Below are 16,021 nucleotides of genomic sequence, written 5' to 3' on the forward strand. Positions count from 1 at the left end.
CCACCTGGAAAAGTTGTTGCAGCATCTCGTCACAGTATTAGTAGGACAGAAAAAATAAGATTGACCAATTTCAAAATGGCCTTATTGACCAACTTGTTCTAATTAAGCCTGTTTGTTTCTGACCTTGATTCTTTGCAGAGAAAAAAAAGAAAAGCTAACTCTGAATGTGGGCTTTAGAAGCAGCCATTCAGCTTGTAATTTTACTTTATTCCAGAAGTTTCTATCCAGGTTTTTATTTGACTTATTTTAGCTTTAATTTGTTGTTTACTACTCATTCACTCTGTTACAGGCTTTGATGTGTTTACCCTGTGGTTATATTCCAGTACTTTATATATGTATATATATATTTCTGGAGGTTTTCATTAAAAAAAAGATTACAAATGTTAATGCACGAGTTGCCAGAAAACTCACAACAGTTGCATGCTGTGGTGCCACCTGTTCCTTTGTTCAGTCCTAATCACCTGTTCAGACGGGATGTCCTGCCTGATGGATTTATGTGTTTCAGTTTGTACATAAAGGTTCTGTGACAAAGAATTGATTTTATCTTGTGATATTCTTGACGGAAGACTCTTTCTTTACTTTGTGCAAAGGAATGGAGGGTGGGGGTCGCTACCTCATGATAAGAGGAACCTTTGTGGCAGAGGGAAATGTTTGAGCTGCAGTAACATACAAATTACACATACAATGTAAATACTATAGTTAATTAAAATGGAAGGAAAGGGTTGTTTGGTAGAGGAAGAAAACGTCGTTCTATTAGTACCAATGGGAACCTTAACGAGTCTTGGTCCCGCCCCGTGTGCGCGAGGAGTGGAGGACAGATTATACCCCACTGGTGCAGGTACATTGGGGGGGTGAGGGGGGGGGGGTCGTTGCTCAGCTGTGCGGAGCAGAAGCCCCAGTGGAGCCGACCCGCGAGGAAGCCGGTTAGGACTGTTGGAACACATTTAAGGAGTTTTGAGCAGTGCCCAGCGTGTGGTAAGTGAAACTATGGAGTCATTCACAGACTTTAGGACGCGACGGAACCTGCTGGAGCGCAGCACGTCCGCAATGGATGGGCTTTTCCATTTTGGTGTTGTCTGCTAATGAGTATCCTCGATGAAACTTGAAACCCGCTTTTATTAAAAATGTGGAAATATCAATGTTTTGTCAACTACGCGTGCGTCGACGGGTTATCGTAGTCTCATACGTTTATAAATGGAAACAAATGAGATGGAGCCCGTCGGTATATGATGCATTAAAAGGACACGTAATTAATATCACTATTACCATGAATTTACAGGTTTACATTTAAGATTAGCAGTGAAGATATTTACATCAGGCCTGTCTAAAATAAGTCCATAAGGAAATTGGAGCCAATTAGACCAACAGCGGGTCTAAAAGCAACTAAACGCTTTCCTTCAACTCCATCGACCGACAGGCATCACTTTGTTTGTCTTCTTGAGTAAACCTCTACTACTGTTGCATGTCAAGGTCATAACCTCTGGCTCCATCTTAAACCTGCCTTGACGCGTGTAAGAGGGACCAGATGTTGCAAGACTGCAGGCCAGAAGTTGAGCAACAAGGAAAAGAAACATGTTTAAATTGAAAAGGTGTTTAGTGAGATGTAATTTTAAGTGGCAGCTCCGGTTTACCTGTAAGAGTGTGTGTGTGATTTGTACATGATTTGGTCTTCCATCTGCAAGCAAGTCTTTTAATATGGGGTAATCTATATTGCAGCATCACGCCAAGACCTAAAATGATGTGACGTATTAAATTAGAATGTCTTTTTAATCCAGTTTAATAGATACAACTACCCACGTAAGACTGTGTGTGGTTGCCAGTTTGCTCGTGCAACACATTCCCATACATACCAGGACCTTTGGACTTCTAGTTACTTCTGGCTTTTAATCAGAAAGTCACATTGTGGGGGAAACAAGTTTCCACATTTGTTCTACAGTTGTTTTAAAAGTGGCTATTTCACCCTGAAATAATTGAAACCGTTGCTTGACACCTCCAAGTACAGGCTAGGAGATCTTGGGATTTTTGTATGATGTTGGTCCAAAAACAAGCACTCCTTACTAATGACAGACTACAGAATGGAGGCACTTTCCAACGTGCCAACCAATTCAAAGCAGACGGCACATCCATGGCTTAGGACTTCCGTGAAAAACATAGTGAATACATTTATAGCAATGTCCCAGTCTGCGTGTATAGTAATGTTTTCTCTGTAGATAAGGACTGATTGTCCAAAGTATTAGGTTATCTTTCTCAAGTGGGAAATCTCTGAAGTGTTAACCTCACAAAATGACCCTGATTTGGCATTTATTGTCATTGCTGATCTTGAGTTTTGACACATGTTGAGCCCGTAAAGCAAGACAGAACTTTTATTTCAGCTCGTACCAAACTAGCAGCCAGACAGAGCAGAAAGGTGTTCACTGACGGGCAAAAAGTGACGAGATGAGGGGTGGACAGGTCCAGAAGAATGCTTGTGAAGAGGGAGCCAATTTTGAGAGACAGGTGGGTGTGTGTGTGTGTTTTATATATAGGCATGCATGACTGCTTCCTCCCATAAGAGATTGTGTTTGTGTGTGTGTGTGTGCGTGTACGTGTGTCCTAGCAGTATTGAAATCTCTTGTCCTCATGTCGTACCAGCGAGTGCACAAATAGAGCATCAATAGCCGCTGGTGATGTTTATCAGACGGCGGCTTCTCAGACGGCCACTGCATGTCAGTTCTGCAGATCTGTATCGCAGACACACAGACTCCTCTTAAAGTCAGGCTTCGGCCCGAACACAATTATATCTCTGTCTCAGAAATACACAAAGCTGTACCTGTAGGAGGGCTTCTCTGGCACACACACAGACACACACAGAGGATATTATGGCCAAGCTTATCAGCAGCCAGAGTTAATCAAACCTTATCTGCAGCCTTACCAGTTAAGTTAACCAGGTTAACTGGTAATTGAAAACACCAGTGGCATTTTAATATAGAGCCTTCCATTGAGTCCTATCTTTGGGAAGCTTATAATGGTTCTTTTAGTTTTAATAGTGTTTTTTTGTTGCCACCGTGAGAACTTTGCATCTTTAAATGGAATCCAGTATGATGCGGCCCCAACAATGAAGTCAACAACAGGTATTGCTTCTTAGATTTCCACAGAACTGGGATTAGATTGTAAAGGGTTCGGGTTAGAGTATACTATAAACTTCTGTGGACCACCAGTCCACAGAAGTTTAAGTCCCACACCACTGGGCTTAGTTGATAGGGGGGTTAGTGCATTGTGGTGAAACTTGTTAAACTCATTCCTTCTGATGTGCAGAACTCTTAACAGATATCATTGAGTATCTGAAAACACGTTGAGGGTGTACTTATGGTCCCTGAGCCAGGTTCCTGCTCCATGGACCCCTCTTCACTTCTCCCCTGTCATTAGAGCTTTCTCCACTGTACGACACCTCTCGAGGTGTAAACCTTATTTTGACATTCCTTTCAACTTGACAGCAAGCCTTCCTGTAGATTCTTTTTATAATTTTTTATTAAACATCCAAAACATATACAAAAACAACAATTAGAAAAATAGATTTCAGCCTCACAAAAACTTTTCTATCGCCTCAGTTTCTTTTAATAGTGAAATACTGGAAACTTTGAGCTCTTCAAGCCTGCCGAAACAGTTCAATACAACAACATATGAATGAAAACTCACTCATATAGTACATATATCCACACTAACGCCACGACCTCTGCACACACTCCTGTCTCACATTTCTCGCTCTTAACACACAATCTCTTCTTTTTTCTCTGGTGTATTTTGTTGCTACATTTCGCTAAGTGTGCGCCCTTGTTTATCATTCCAGGTCTCTCGACATGCAGCCTGATATCCATCTCTCCCTCCTCTCCCTCCTGCTGCTGCTTCTTCAAGGTCGGTTGATTGGTTTTATTACTTTTTCTGCTTTTAGTTTCAGTTGATCCTTTTGTGTCAAAGGTATTCAGAGGCCTTTGACTGTTTTGGAATGTTTTCAATGTACCCATAAGGCTACAAATGCCACTTAAAATCATTTGGAGGGAGCATGCGGCAAAATATACTGCGGAAGCCGAGAACTGCCGTGCTTGCAATTTATAGTTGAATGCCGTTGTCTCATATATATCCATTTATCCTGTAATATACAACATATGACTGTACACAAACTTGTCATCTTTACAAACTATTCTTTTAGTTGAGGCCAAAACGTTCCTTAACTGTGTGGTAGAAAAATGTGCAATGCTTCATTGATGCTCTTCTGGACAACTTGAAGATATTCTACTGCTTAAACTGCACTGCTGTCAAGTCTCCAGTGCTGAAGAATTCCCATTATCGACTTGATTTCCTACTGTGATTAAAATGCTGCTTGTTAAGTGAAATTTTGCATCGATTTCATAGTATAGTCAGTTGTTCTCTCGGACACGAGAGTGTCGGTATTTGCCTGAGGGGAGAGGCGGGAGTCACGAGGCAATATAATCTGAGTTGTTTAAAAAAAATGACAGCTTTAGCACCATCTCAAGTATTTATTACTGGTCATTTTAAGACTTTGAACTTGAGAAAACCAGACTGTTTCACCTTGTCAGGCCGCCCCCTTTTCCCCCTGTGCCGACAACACAGATAACCTGTTGCAGTGCTTCTCCAGATATTCCTGTCATCCAGTCTGTCACGTTACATTCCCCATATAGGTCAGAGCTGATCCTAGTTTAAACTTTGATTTCAAGAGAATATTCCTTATATCTCCCACAATGCCTATTAGAAATATATAGTATACCTGCTTATTATCTTGCTACTGACTTCTTGCTGTGTTTTTGTTCACAGACATAGAAGATACACAGTCATTTTGCTCTAAGTGTTTGGCTGAACAGACTGATTTTTTTATTCAGAGCAGTGGGGCCCCGCTGACCATGTGGAAGCGTCTTACCAAGACCCCAAACTTTCACTGTCTGACTGACACGTTGGAAGTAGGAGCAGATGAAAGCTAACACCTCAATGTCTCCTGATCTCATGCAGTTTGCTCCTGTCCTCCAATGAATTGAGGATGGATAACTTTATGTAAAGACTTGGATTTCATGGGGATTTAAAGGATGTGAAGTCAGTGGCAAAGTTCTTAGTTTCACTATTTAGATTTATCAATGAAGAAGAGACTATTGCCCCTTGGTGCTAATTTAATGCCTGATGGCCATCAAGCATGGAAGCTTATATGTGGGGCGACTCAGTGAAAGAGGAGGGTCGTCCTTCAATCAGAGGATCGGCGGTTCGATCCCCGGCTCCACTAGTCCATGTTGATGTTTCCTTAAGCAATACACTTAACCTCAAATTGCTCCTGCGGTGTATGAATGAGTAGTTAGGGTCCTGATGAGCAGCTGGCACCTTGTCATCAGTGTATGAATGGGTTTGAATGATGACGTTGTGTTAAATCGCTTTGAGCGGTCGGAAGACTACAAAAGCGCTATACAGGTATTTACATAACTCTTTACATATACAGTTTATCTGTTTGGGGGCAAATCGTATGTATGCTTCTCTCAAGATGCAGCGTTGCAAAATTCATCTGGCAATTAGACGGCTCTTTCAGGTGTTTTTTAATATAAACTGCCCTATATGACACAAAAATCATTAGTCTCCTGATAAAAAGTTGCAGCTGATGTTTTTTCAGAATAAATCTTTGAACGTTATTACTGTTGTTATTTTGTGACTGGTAAAACAGGTTGCATTTTCTCCCAATAAAAGCAAAACATTGTCAACTGCTGCCTGCCGCCATATATTTTCTCCCAATCCTCACTGCACAACTTCAGTGACAGAAAGATGAGCAGAGGAGGAAAACACTGAATAGTATCAGACAGACATGCCCTTGTTTCTATTGAACCTTTGTACATGCAACGTTGGATTGGTGTTTCAATCCTTCACCTTCACCACGAAATCAACACGAGGCAGACAGCCCGAAACATCACGACAAAGTTGACGGGAACAATCTGACAATTTATTGGACTGTGCTATCCAGGGAGAATTTGTTTATTGTGGAGATGTATGTAAAACCACTCAAGCACCTCCGTCTCTGCGCCGGACCAATGCCTCTGTGACCCGTCGGGGTTACCGGGGACAACAAGGCGGGTTCACACGGGGTGCTGAACAGGAAGTCACATGCCCGTTGCTCCTCTCTGGGCTGTACGTGTGCCTGAATAGAGCGACGCTCATTCAGTGAATGGAGCAAAAGAATGGTTTTCTTCACTTGTCCACTCACATTAGCTTTGAATACTTAATCATCCATCGCAGAGGGTCAAGTGGGAGTCAGCAAACTGTATCGGCTTCAGGATCCCATTTATTATTTCATTTTACTTCTTTCTTAATTGCTCTAATGATGTGGTTAATTAAGGCACTGAATAGACACAGTTAACATGGGAAGGAGTTGAGGTTTACAGATCACTCTGAGTACTTGCTTACTTTTTATCTTATTTTCAATTTCTGGATAAAAGAAAAGATGAGAGAAAAGTTAGAAAAATAATGCAAATACGTTCTTGTAAAAACATCACCGGTATGTATTTGTGAAGGGTTTCATTGCACAGTTATTGTCATGGTCGGCCTAACTACTGTAGTTAAATGTAAAATGTTTTGACCAATCTCTGTGTTGTTTGTCCCTCCTAGTCCAGCAGTGCTCCTCAGTGCAGGAGATCCATACAAGCCATGAGAACATCCAAAAGATCGACTCGGCAGGAGAAAGTGAGTAGAGAGAAGCCTAAATGTGAACAGATCTTAGTTAAATCAAAAATACTCAGACGGACAGAATGTGCAGGGTCTGATGTAGACGAGTTGTTGAAGTGGGACGCAGTGAAGTTGTTGTAAATAGCTAATACATTCTAGTGGCAAGACTCTGGGAGAATCCTTGAGGTGCTGGGTGGTCTTATTGGTGTCATAGAGGAAAGCGTTTGGAGGTGACTTTCCCACACGCAGATGGACGGATCACATTCCCCATCTATAATGGCCCTCTTCATGATCAGTAACGTTCTAACATTACAGCAACACTGCAGATTATTGACGCCTCCAGCGAGTTCAAGCATGATTTTTGCTCGGTGATTGTTTTGTGAGTTTGCTCCTGGGAAAAATAATAACTGTGGCATGCTCCGCTGTTTCTCTCTTATTATGTCACGGTATCATTTTCATCTGCCGCAGCCCGTTAGATCACTAACCAGGATAATCTCATCATAGATCCATGGAGAACAATAGAATAGAAACGCTTTGCCAGATATGCAATGAAGACAATGAATGAGTTTGGACCTATATCCAGAGTGTTTAACTGTGTGTGTGTGTGTGTGTGTGTGTTTCCTTGGGAAGTGATGCAGTGCTCAGCAGCCATCGATATCCTCTTCCTCATGGATGGTTCCTACAGCGTGGGAAAGGGCAGCTTTGAGAGGTCTAAACATTACGCAATCAAGCTCTGTCAAGCACTGGACATCGGACCAGACAAGGTTGGTTTCCTTTCTGATCTGATGTCTCTCTCTCTCTCTCTCTCTCTCTCTCTCTCTCTCTCTCTCTCTCTCTCTCCCTCTTTCTCTCTTGCCACTCATATCCATGTATTTCCCTTGTCGTTCAGGTGCGAGTCGGCTTGATTCAGTTTGGTTCCTCTCCTCGGCTGGAGTTCGCCCTGGACTCGTACACCTCAAAACAAGAGCTGAAGAAGCACATCAAGAAGATTTCTCACAGGTGTGTTTCTCCTCTCATTTCATCCTCAGACAGTTAATGTGTTGGGATGCAAAAATACTTCTTATAGTGTGATTTAGAGTGGGTGGTAGGATGGACATCTGTTTTTATACCGCTGAAGCAATAAGATGATATACAAGCATGTGAGAAGGAACTGGGTTCAACATGGGCAGAAATCACAGCAATTACCCGATTAATGTCTATTTAATATATATATATATATATATATATATATATATATATATATATATATATATATATATATATAAGTTAAGAGCATAAATGTTCTCATCACTTCAGACACCTCATTTGTACACATATATATATATATATATATATATATATATATATATATTAAATAATATATATATTTATATATATTAAATAAATATATATATGTACAAACGAGGTGTCTGCAGTGATGAGAACATTTATGCTCTTAACTTTTTTAGCACGCTGAAACTAGTCCAAAATTGTGCAGAGCGCAAAACACTGACCGACACACAGAGTCAGAAGTAAAGCAAATGCTCCCCGAGCAGGAAAACAAATTAATTTCAGATTAGAGGGGAACACCACAGGTGGTCACTGGATATTGGATAAGTGCATAAGCCAAGCAAGAGAGGTAATTTGTGTGTGTGTGTGTGTGCGTGTGTGTGTGTGTGTTTGTGTGTGTGTGCGTGTGCGTGTGTGTGTGTGTGTTTTGGAAGTAACATTTTGGCTTGCCATCTGGTTTGAAGGTGCTATCCCTGTTATGAACTTATTAGCTGTCACATTGCCTCAAATCAAACTAGCACCATGCAGCATCATAATGTAGATGTATGTTTATTGATGCATTATGGGTACTCCACCATCTTTGTTTTTCTATAATTTACATGACAAATCATAATATTCCGTACTCCCACTTTACAAAACGTCTCTCTCCTCTTGACCAACGATATGAGTAAAGTGCACGGTTGCATATGACAGTACTGTACTAACTGTTACATAAAAACATAAAAAGGTGTGCCAGAGACTCCAAAATAACCTGTTTAGTTTTAGTTCAATGGCTAAATCCACAGTTGTCTGTGATCAAGTTGCTTTTTTAAGGATTTAGTCTGCAAGTCTTGAGAAAAAATATATATGTTATTGTCTGAAAGGAGATCAGAGGTGCAAAAGCAAATCATCAAATAAAAATGAATACTACCTACTTCTTCTACTTCTGTATCCAGCTAGAACTATGTTTATTCACAGTTTGTGAAAATGTAACACGTGGAGCATACAAGAGCTTTTCAATCTGCACTTGAATGCTGAGAATCCGATACCTTGTGTTGTAGACGTAAACCTGTTCATGGGAGCTAAGATATTCTAATCATGCCTGAAGGCTTTTGAACCTTACACCATATTGTGTAATTGTTGTTGGCGCTCCAAGCAGACATAGCATGCAGACATAGCATTGTTTACATAGCTTGGAAAAAAAGGGATCAAAAGGAGAAGCAGGATAGGATGGCATTTACCTGCACTACCTTTGTTTCCACGGTTCTGTCTCCTCATGATCACAAGACAAGACTGTGAATCTGTTTCTTTGAGTCAAGTATTGAGATTGGAAGAGGCTCCATGCAGCTCTGACTGACATTTATGTGTGTTTTTAAAAATGTAACCGTTTTTAAATGGGTTTAAGGCGATGAAACTTCAGAAGACACTCAAACAATTCTGAGTGCATTTTCAGTCCAAGAACTAAAAGAGGAATGTGGTTTTCTTTGGCAGTGAATGGCACATTACATATTCTCTAATTGTTCTGTTTCAGTTTTGTTCGAACAATAACATAAAAAACAACAACAACACTCTTCTAATCTCTGAACTCCCAGGGGAGGCGGCACCCAGACAGGCCTTGCTCTCAAGTACGTGCTGAGGAAGGGTTTCCCGGGCGGTCGTAACTCCTCCACCGCGGCCCAGATCGCCATCCTCTTGACAGATGGGAGGTCTCAGGGCAACACGGTGCAGGCGGCTGCACAGCTCAAAGAGACGGGCGTGGTCTTGTTTGCCGTGGGCATTCGCTACCCAAAGTATGTTCTCTGGTTGGAAAACCAGAAAAGGTTAAACCTCTACTTTTTCATTTGCAGTGCCGTCTCTAAAAAAAGTTGTTGTATCCAAGGTGGGAAGAGCTGCATGCTTTGGCCAGTGAGCCGATGGAGAGCCACGTGTTCTTCGCCGAGCAGTTCCACGATGCTGTCAATGGCCTGTACACCACACTGACCACCTTCTCCGTCTGCAACGCCACACCTGCAGGTGAGATTCCTCTGCAACACGTGTTCACTGGAAGCCATTGTAACAGCCCCTTCCCTTGAGAAACTTCTTCCTTTTGTGTTTCTTTCTCGACTTCCAATTCTTGTCCACACATGCCCCTCCCCAATCCTCCTCTTCTGTTCCTCAGGCTGTCAGGTGGAGTTGTTTCCCTGTGAGAGGAAAACACTGGAGACTGTGAAAGAGATGCAGGGGAATTACATGTGTTGGAAAGGCTCCAAGGGGTATTCCCCATACACGTCTCTCTGTCCATACTACAGGCAAGTGTACATTTGTGCATTGTCTTCAATACAGCGTTTATGAGAAGATGAATTTCTGAACTTTTACAAGAGAAAACCCAACTATTCACTGAAACTGGAGACGCCTCTTTAATAGCTACAACAAAATTCCTCACAATTTCTATATAATTGTAGAACACATTCCTGTAAATCACCAGGAAATATTTGATGGGAATGTTGGACCCACATCTGTGTCTGGCAGGCATTGAAGAGGCCACAGAAACAGGTTCATGGTAAAGAAGGAGGCTGGTGTCACTCCGGGTCAGACAATCTGGGGATTGAAAACTAAAATGGAACAGTTGTTTTCACTGCTCAATGAACCACAAGACTGTGGTTGTTCAACAGGCCAACTCCCATCTGTTAATGTGCTGTGTCAGTGTGATGGTGGCAATGAAAACAAGTGTAATTCTGTCACAACAATTACATTTAAAATGTCCTGTGACTAAATTAATTTCACAGCACATTGCAGCTTCACCAACATGAAATGGCCGAAACCAATCAGAGCTCAAACTTTTAAATTGTATGTCTCATAAATACACTTAACAGTACCAGCAAAATAGTAAAAAAAAGAAGAAGCACACAGCAGAACTGCTGCTTTTTCAATACTGTAAAACGGGATATAATATCCATTTAAATAAAGATTTGAATACATCTTCAGTAATAAATGGCAAACTAAGTGAGATGGCTAATTTGTACGTCACTTTAGACATACACATCTGTCAAATGAATAAATATAAATATATAATGCCTTCCCTGTGTGTTGAAAGGCATATTTTGTAGTTTATTAACTCATAGGCAAGGCTCAATGTTTGTATTTACATCATATAACTGCCAAAACAGAGCCAATTTAAACTACAGATTAATTGAATGTACTTTAGAGAAGAAGAAGAAAGAAAAAAAGTAAATTCAATTTCAACCTGACGAAACAAGTGAATTTCAAGTGTCATTCCAAATGTGTGTGTTGCAGGTACAACAAGGTTTACAAGAGACACCAGACCGTCTGCCATCGTACTATCTGTCCAGGTAACAACACTGTTCTTTCTCTTTACTTTCTCTCTTTGAGATGATATGTATTAGTGTAACACCCTGTCATTCTCTCTCTCTCTCTCTCTCTCTCTCTGTAGATCCCTGCGACTCTCGGCCCTGTCTGAACGGTGGAACATGTGTGGCAGATGGTCCAGAGGGTTACCACTGCGTATGTCCACCTGGCTACGGAGGAGATCCACACTGTGGTCTGTGCACTGTCTCTGTACTGACTGAGATATCAGCATCGCCCCACTGACTGCCTACTAACTTGACCCACCGTCCCTCCTCAGCTCCTGCATTGTCACTGGACTGCTCCGTGGACTTGCTGTTCCTGATGGAGGGCTCTGCCACGCTCACCCTGGAAGGCTTTCTCCGCCTCAAGTCCTTCTTGAAGCGCTTCCTGCGCACTGTGATCGGGTCCGACAGCCCCAGTAAAGTCGGCCTGGCGGTGTTCGGTGAAGAGACCAGAGTCGAGGTCCCGGTGGACAAGTTCAAAGGGGACCTGAAAGGTTTGCTTAAGGCTGTGGAGGCGCTTCAACCAATCGGTGGCAAGACCCTGACAGGCCAGGCCCTTCAGTACGTCACACGTCACGGCTTTGTGAGCGCGCCAGTATTTGCTGACGTCACGGACGACCTGCCCCGCGTGGTGGTGCTGCTCACCGCCACTCCTGCTGTCGACGAGGTGGTGGAGCCCTCCAAATATGCACGAGACAGAGAGATCTTCCTCATAGGGGTGGGGCCACATCACCTAAGGGGACAACTGAATAATATCACAGGAAATCCCCAGAGGACGATCACCTACACACCACCGGAGTTCAGTGCCAAGATCCCTGAGCTCAAGGCTAAGATCTGCAGTGTGGATACACAAGGTACTGGCTGATTGACTGACTACTAGTTAGTAGTCTTTAAAGTTCAAGCTGCAGCACAAGGTAGAACTGCTGCTTGTTCAATACTGTGAAATGGGATATAATACCCATTTAAATAAAGATTTAAATACATCTTTGCTAACAAATTGAAAACTAAACGGGAGATGGCAAATTTTACATCACTTAGACATACACATCTGTCAAATGAATACATATAAATATATAATGATATATTATACATATAAAAATGAATGTTTCAAAGATGTAAACATTCATTTTTACCTTTTGAAATATCAGAATTGTCATTGGGATCCAGTTGTTCCAAATGTTATTTTATTCATGCTTTAAATTCATTCTCATTCAATAAATGCACACAACAAATCAGAAATCCATTACAAATAATTTGATCAGGTCTTCTTAAAAAACCTTATGAAGATGCAAAAGATCATATTTAATTTTTGACGCTCCTCTATATGGCTCATATGTAGATTAATAAACCATCTCGGGTTAAGTCATGTGTTGTATGTTCCATTTGGTACTAATTGTCCACATTAACAACATTTTTATTTTTTTAGGTTGTCTTGGCCAAGCAGTCGACCTGGTGTTTGCCCTGGATGCCTCCGGTGGCGTCAGCCCTGATAACTTTGCCACCCTTACCGACTTTGTTCGCAGCCTCACCGTCCAGTTCGACATCAACCGAGACGTGGCTCAACTGGCACTTGTGACCTACAATCGGAGAGCCAACACTATCTTCAACCTTGACACCCATGAGAGCGGTTCCTCCATCCTCAAGGCCGTAGATGACGCCAACTACCTGGGGGGAGTGGCTTCAACGGGCGCGGCTCTTCTTCACATCCACTCCGACGTCCTGACGGTGGCCAAAGGCGCGCGGCCCGGAGTCAACAAGGCCGTCGTGGTGGTGACAGACGGTTCAGGCGGGGATGACGCCATTGTTCCGGCTCAGAAGATAAGAGACAATGGAGTTTCATTGTTTGTGATTGGAATTGGGGATATACAGAAAGAGTGGCTGCTCCAGATTTCTGGCTCAGAGGAACACATGATTGCGGTGTCGTCTTATGAGGATCTCAAGTATTTTGAGGACGTGCTGGTGCAGATGCTGTGTTCAGGTGAGAATAATGAAGGGAAATTACCAAATATTTCCAGGACAGCTTGTCGTCTCCTGTTCTATGGATATAGGAGGAAGTGGTTGATTTCAGAAAAGATGGAAAATGCTCAGGCTCCTGAACAAAATATAATTTGTTTAATGTTATGGTAACAGACATGATTTATGATACATTTCTTTCTATTAGATGTTAAAAAGCCGGTAAACCTGTGCAAGCCCAACCCATGTATGAATGATGGGACCTGCACTCTGTCTGGAGGGAGCTTCCGCTGCCAGTGCCACGGCTACGAAGGACCACACTGTGAAACAAGTCAGTTCCTTATCTCCTTAGTTCACTTCTTAGCTTCTGCCTTCCTTTTATGATAATTTCACTATCATATAAGCCCTTTATTCCTATCAGTTCATCAGTTGAACCTTTTAATACATTTGGTTAGGTTAGGTGATCTGAGCTTTCTTGTTACTTGCACAACATGACTATGTTTTAAAGTAGGGATTGCCACTGTCACAGCTGCCAAAAAGCCCTCGCAGTAACCACCTTTTTTGCATGTGCAAATGAGTTTTTCTGTGGTCTGTCCGTAGGAAGCAGCAGGCCTTCATCCAGAGGAGATCTCCCGAGGCCTGCTGGTCTCAGGAAGAAGAGGCGGCAGAAGAAGAGTCCCCAGGAGCTCCTGCATCACTACAAACTGCACCACAGGAGACATGCTGCCTGATGGACACACACACACACACTCTTCACAGAAACAAGTCACCTATGGACACATAAGGACACGGATGTTTGCGGGTTCACAATGGAGTAAAGGGAAAATTTACTAATTTTACTGTTTCAATATTTACACTCATACTTAAACAAGTGCCTTCAAACTGTATGTATTTATACTGTGGTGTCAGTTTGTGTCCTCACTGTACTCACTGTTGTGCAATTGTCACAATACTGTTCTGTTGTCTATACAAAGATGTAAACTTTTATATAATGTTATATTATAGTGTATATCTGTGTCATGATTTTATTATTTTCATTGAATATTCACCACAATCTTCTTTCAGTCTTTCAAAAAAGGCTTAAACTCTATACCAAACGCTATTTATGTTTCAAAATATTTTTTACAATAGGCCTCTAAATTCACTCAACTGCTTGAAGTTTTTTTAGACGTTAAAAATATGATTGTTTGTTCTCACTAATGAACAAAGGTTTTATCATTTTTGAATTATAAACATTTTCTAAATATATGTATTTCATGATTAGTTAGTGTAGTGTACTATACTTACTAATATATCACTGGCTTTGTATGTAATGTACCCTGTACTACTAATACCACTTCTGGGGGAAAGAGAAACTTCCATAAACTATGATTTGTCAATCCACTTTATTAAAAAGTCTCTATATTTAAATAGTAGAATTATTACCCTTGTAAAACACCTATCAGGCTAAAATTATGTATTTAAAATGGCTAATAATCTAAATATTAGCCAAAGTAAAATGTAAACACTTGAACCGTAGAGAGTTATAACAGACAAACACCCTGTTATCAAATGACTCCCGTTCATTAACTCTTTATCACTTCCTATGTGAGAAGTGACAGAGACAAATTTCAAGCCAGTATTGTTGTCAGTACATTTTTATTTGAATAAAAAGTGCATTTTTAGCTAGCAATACAACCAAATGAGGCTGTATAATGGTGTAAATATATTTACATCTTGGCTACCAGCATATATGAACCAAGCTACAATCTAGAGTGTACACAATTTAGTCGAGGGTTGTCTTTCTGTCATCAAGATCACAAGATCAATTGTTAGACTGGCCAAAATCCTACGACATCAATGTCCTCCCTTTAGCAAATGGACAAAAACAACATGAAAAGTAATTTAAACTATGATTATCCAGTGGTGTTTGAGAAGACGGCTTGTGCATCTCTCTGATTGGCCTTTTATAGTCTTGGCAAGGAGACGATGAGGGAGAACGTTGATTTGTCTGTCTGGTAACTCAACGGTTCCCGTTGCGGACAGCAGACCACACCAAGAGAAATTTGTGGATTTGAGAGGTCAAAGGGCATCCAAGCTTCCCTCTATGAGGAGGATTTCTTCTCCCACTCCTGTTTATACAACAAAGGATGACATTTAAGTATTCTGACAGTATAAAGTAGATACAATAATAATTATACCTGCTGAAATAGACATCTGTGTGCTGCATAGAACTGAAATATATTGTTCCACGTGTGCTTTTTAGACTCACCATAGCTTTCTGCAGGACTTTGCCTTTGGTGGCCATGATGGAGGCAGGTCTGTTCTTTAGCGCAGAGGCAGAGTTGACTGGGTCTGCACTGACGTTGCTGTTGTAGGGTTGGGATGATGATAATGATGATGACGAAGAAGAATGTGTCTGGGGAGCAGGCAGGGTTGCTGCTCTAGGCTGAGGGTCAAATAGTAGAGGAGTAGATAGAGAGTGAAAAAACAGCAGCTCTGAAAGGCTTGTGATCATCTATGATCAACTTCCTGAGTTCCCCCATGTGACCTGTATACTAACCGTTGGTGTGTCCTGGAGGCTGCTGTCCAGTGTGGTTCCCAGTGTGAAAGGCCCCGACTCCACCTTCTTCAGACTCTCCTTCACCTCCATCAGTCGTAGCTCCACCTCGACCCTGCGGTGCTCCGCGTCCCGACACGCCTCCTCCTTCTGCTTCAAACAGGCTTCTAATGAGGCCTGCTGCTTGGGGTCTGAGGACAACGGACAGCTGTCAGCCACACAGATCACCGTGGACCTTCAGTCGTGT

At 41.8% G+C, this 16,021-nt stretch overlaps 2 protein-coding genes across 2 annotated transcripts in view; one reads left to right on the forward strand and one right to left on the reverse strand.

Annotated features, from left to right (window-relative positions):
* Positions 1 to 3,836: 3,836 nt before the first annotated feature.
* Positions 3,837 to 14,046, forward strand: vwa2 (von Willebrand factor A domain containing 2; the record flags this gene model as incomplete). The annotated part of the gene is made up of 13 exons (XM_079214206.1): positions 3,837 to 3,891; positions 6,631 to 6,705; positions 7,318 to 7,451; positions 7,577 to 7,686; positions 9,528 to 9,725; positions 9,815 to 9,948; positions 10,094 to 10,229; positions 11,209 to 11,264; positions 11,366 to 11,473; positions 11,558 to 12,136; positions 12,709 to 13,260; positions 13,444 to 13,566; positions 13,836 to 14,046. 13 exons carry the CDS (start codon positions 3,837 to 3,839, stop codon positions 13,964 to 13,966), a joined length of 2,391 nt encoding a protein of 796 aa, XP_079070332.1. The 3' UTR covers positions 13,967 to 14,046.
* An 818-nt stretch (positions 14,047 to 14,864) lies between these two features.
* The window catches only part of afap1l2 (actin filament associated protein 1-like 2), a 35,878-nt gene continuing 34,721 nt past the window's right edge, over positions 14,865 to 16,021 (reverse strand). The window contains exons 18-20 of the mRNA XM_079237391.1: positions 15,778 to 15,965; positions 15,487 to 15,663; positions 14,865 to 15,346 (exon numbers count right to left, since the gene is read on the reverse strand). Coding sequence (XP_079093517.1) covers positions 15,320 to 15,346; positions 15,487 to 15,663; positions 15,778 to 15,965 — 392 coding nt within the window. The 3' untranslated portion in view covers positions 14,865 to 15,319. The remainder of the gene's footprint in view (positions 15,347 to 15,486; positions 15,664 to 15,777; positions 15,966 to 16,021) is intronic.

Source organism: Taurulus bubalis (assembly GCF_910589615.1).
Source record: "Taurulus bubalis genome assembly, chromosome: 2".
NCBI classification, from domain to species: domain Eukaryota; kingdom Metazoa; phylum Chordata; class Actinopteri; order Perciformes; family Cottidae; genus Taurulus; species Taurulus bubalis.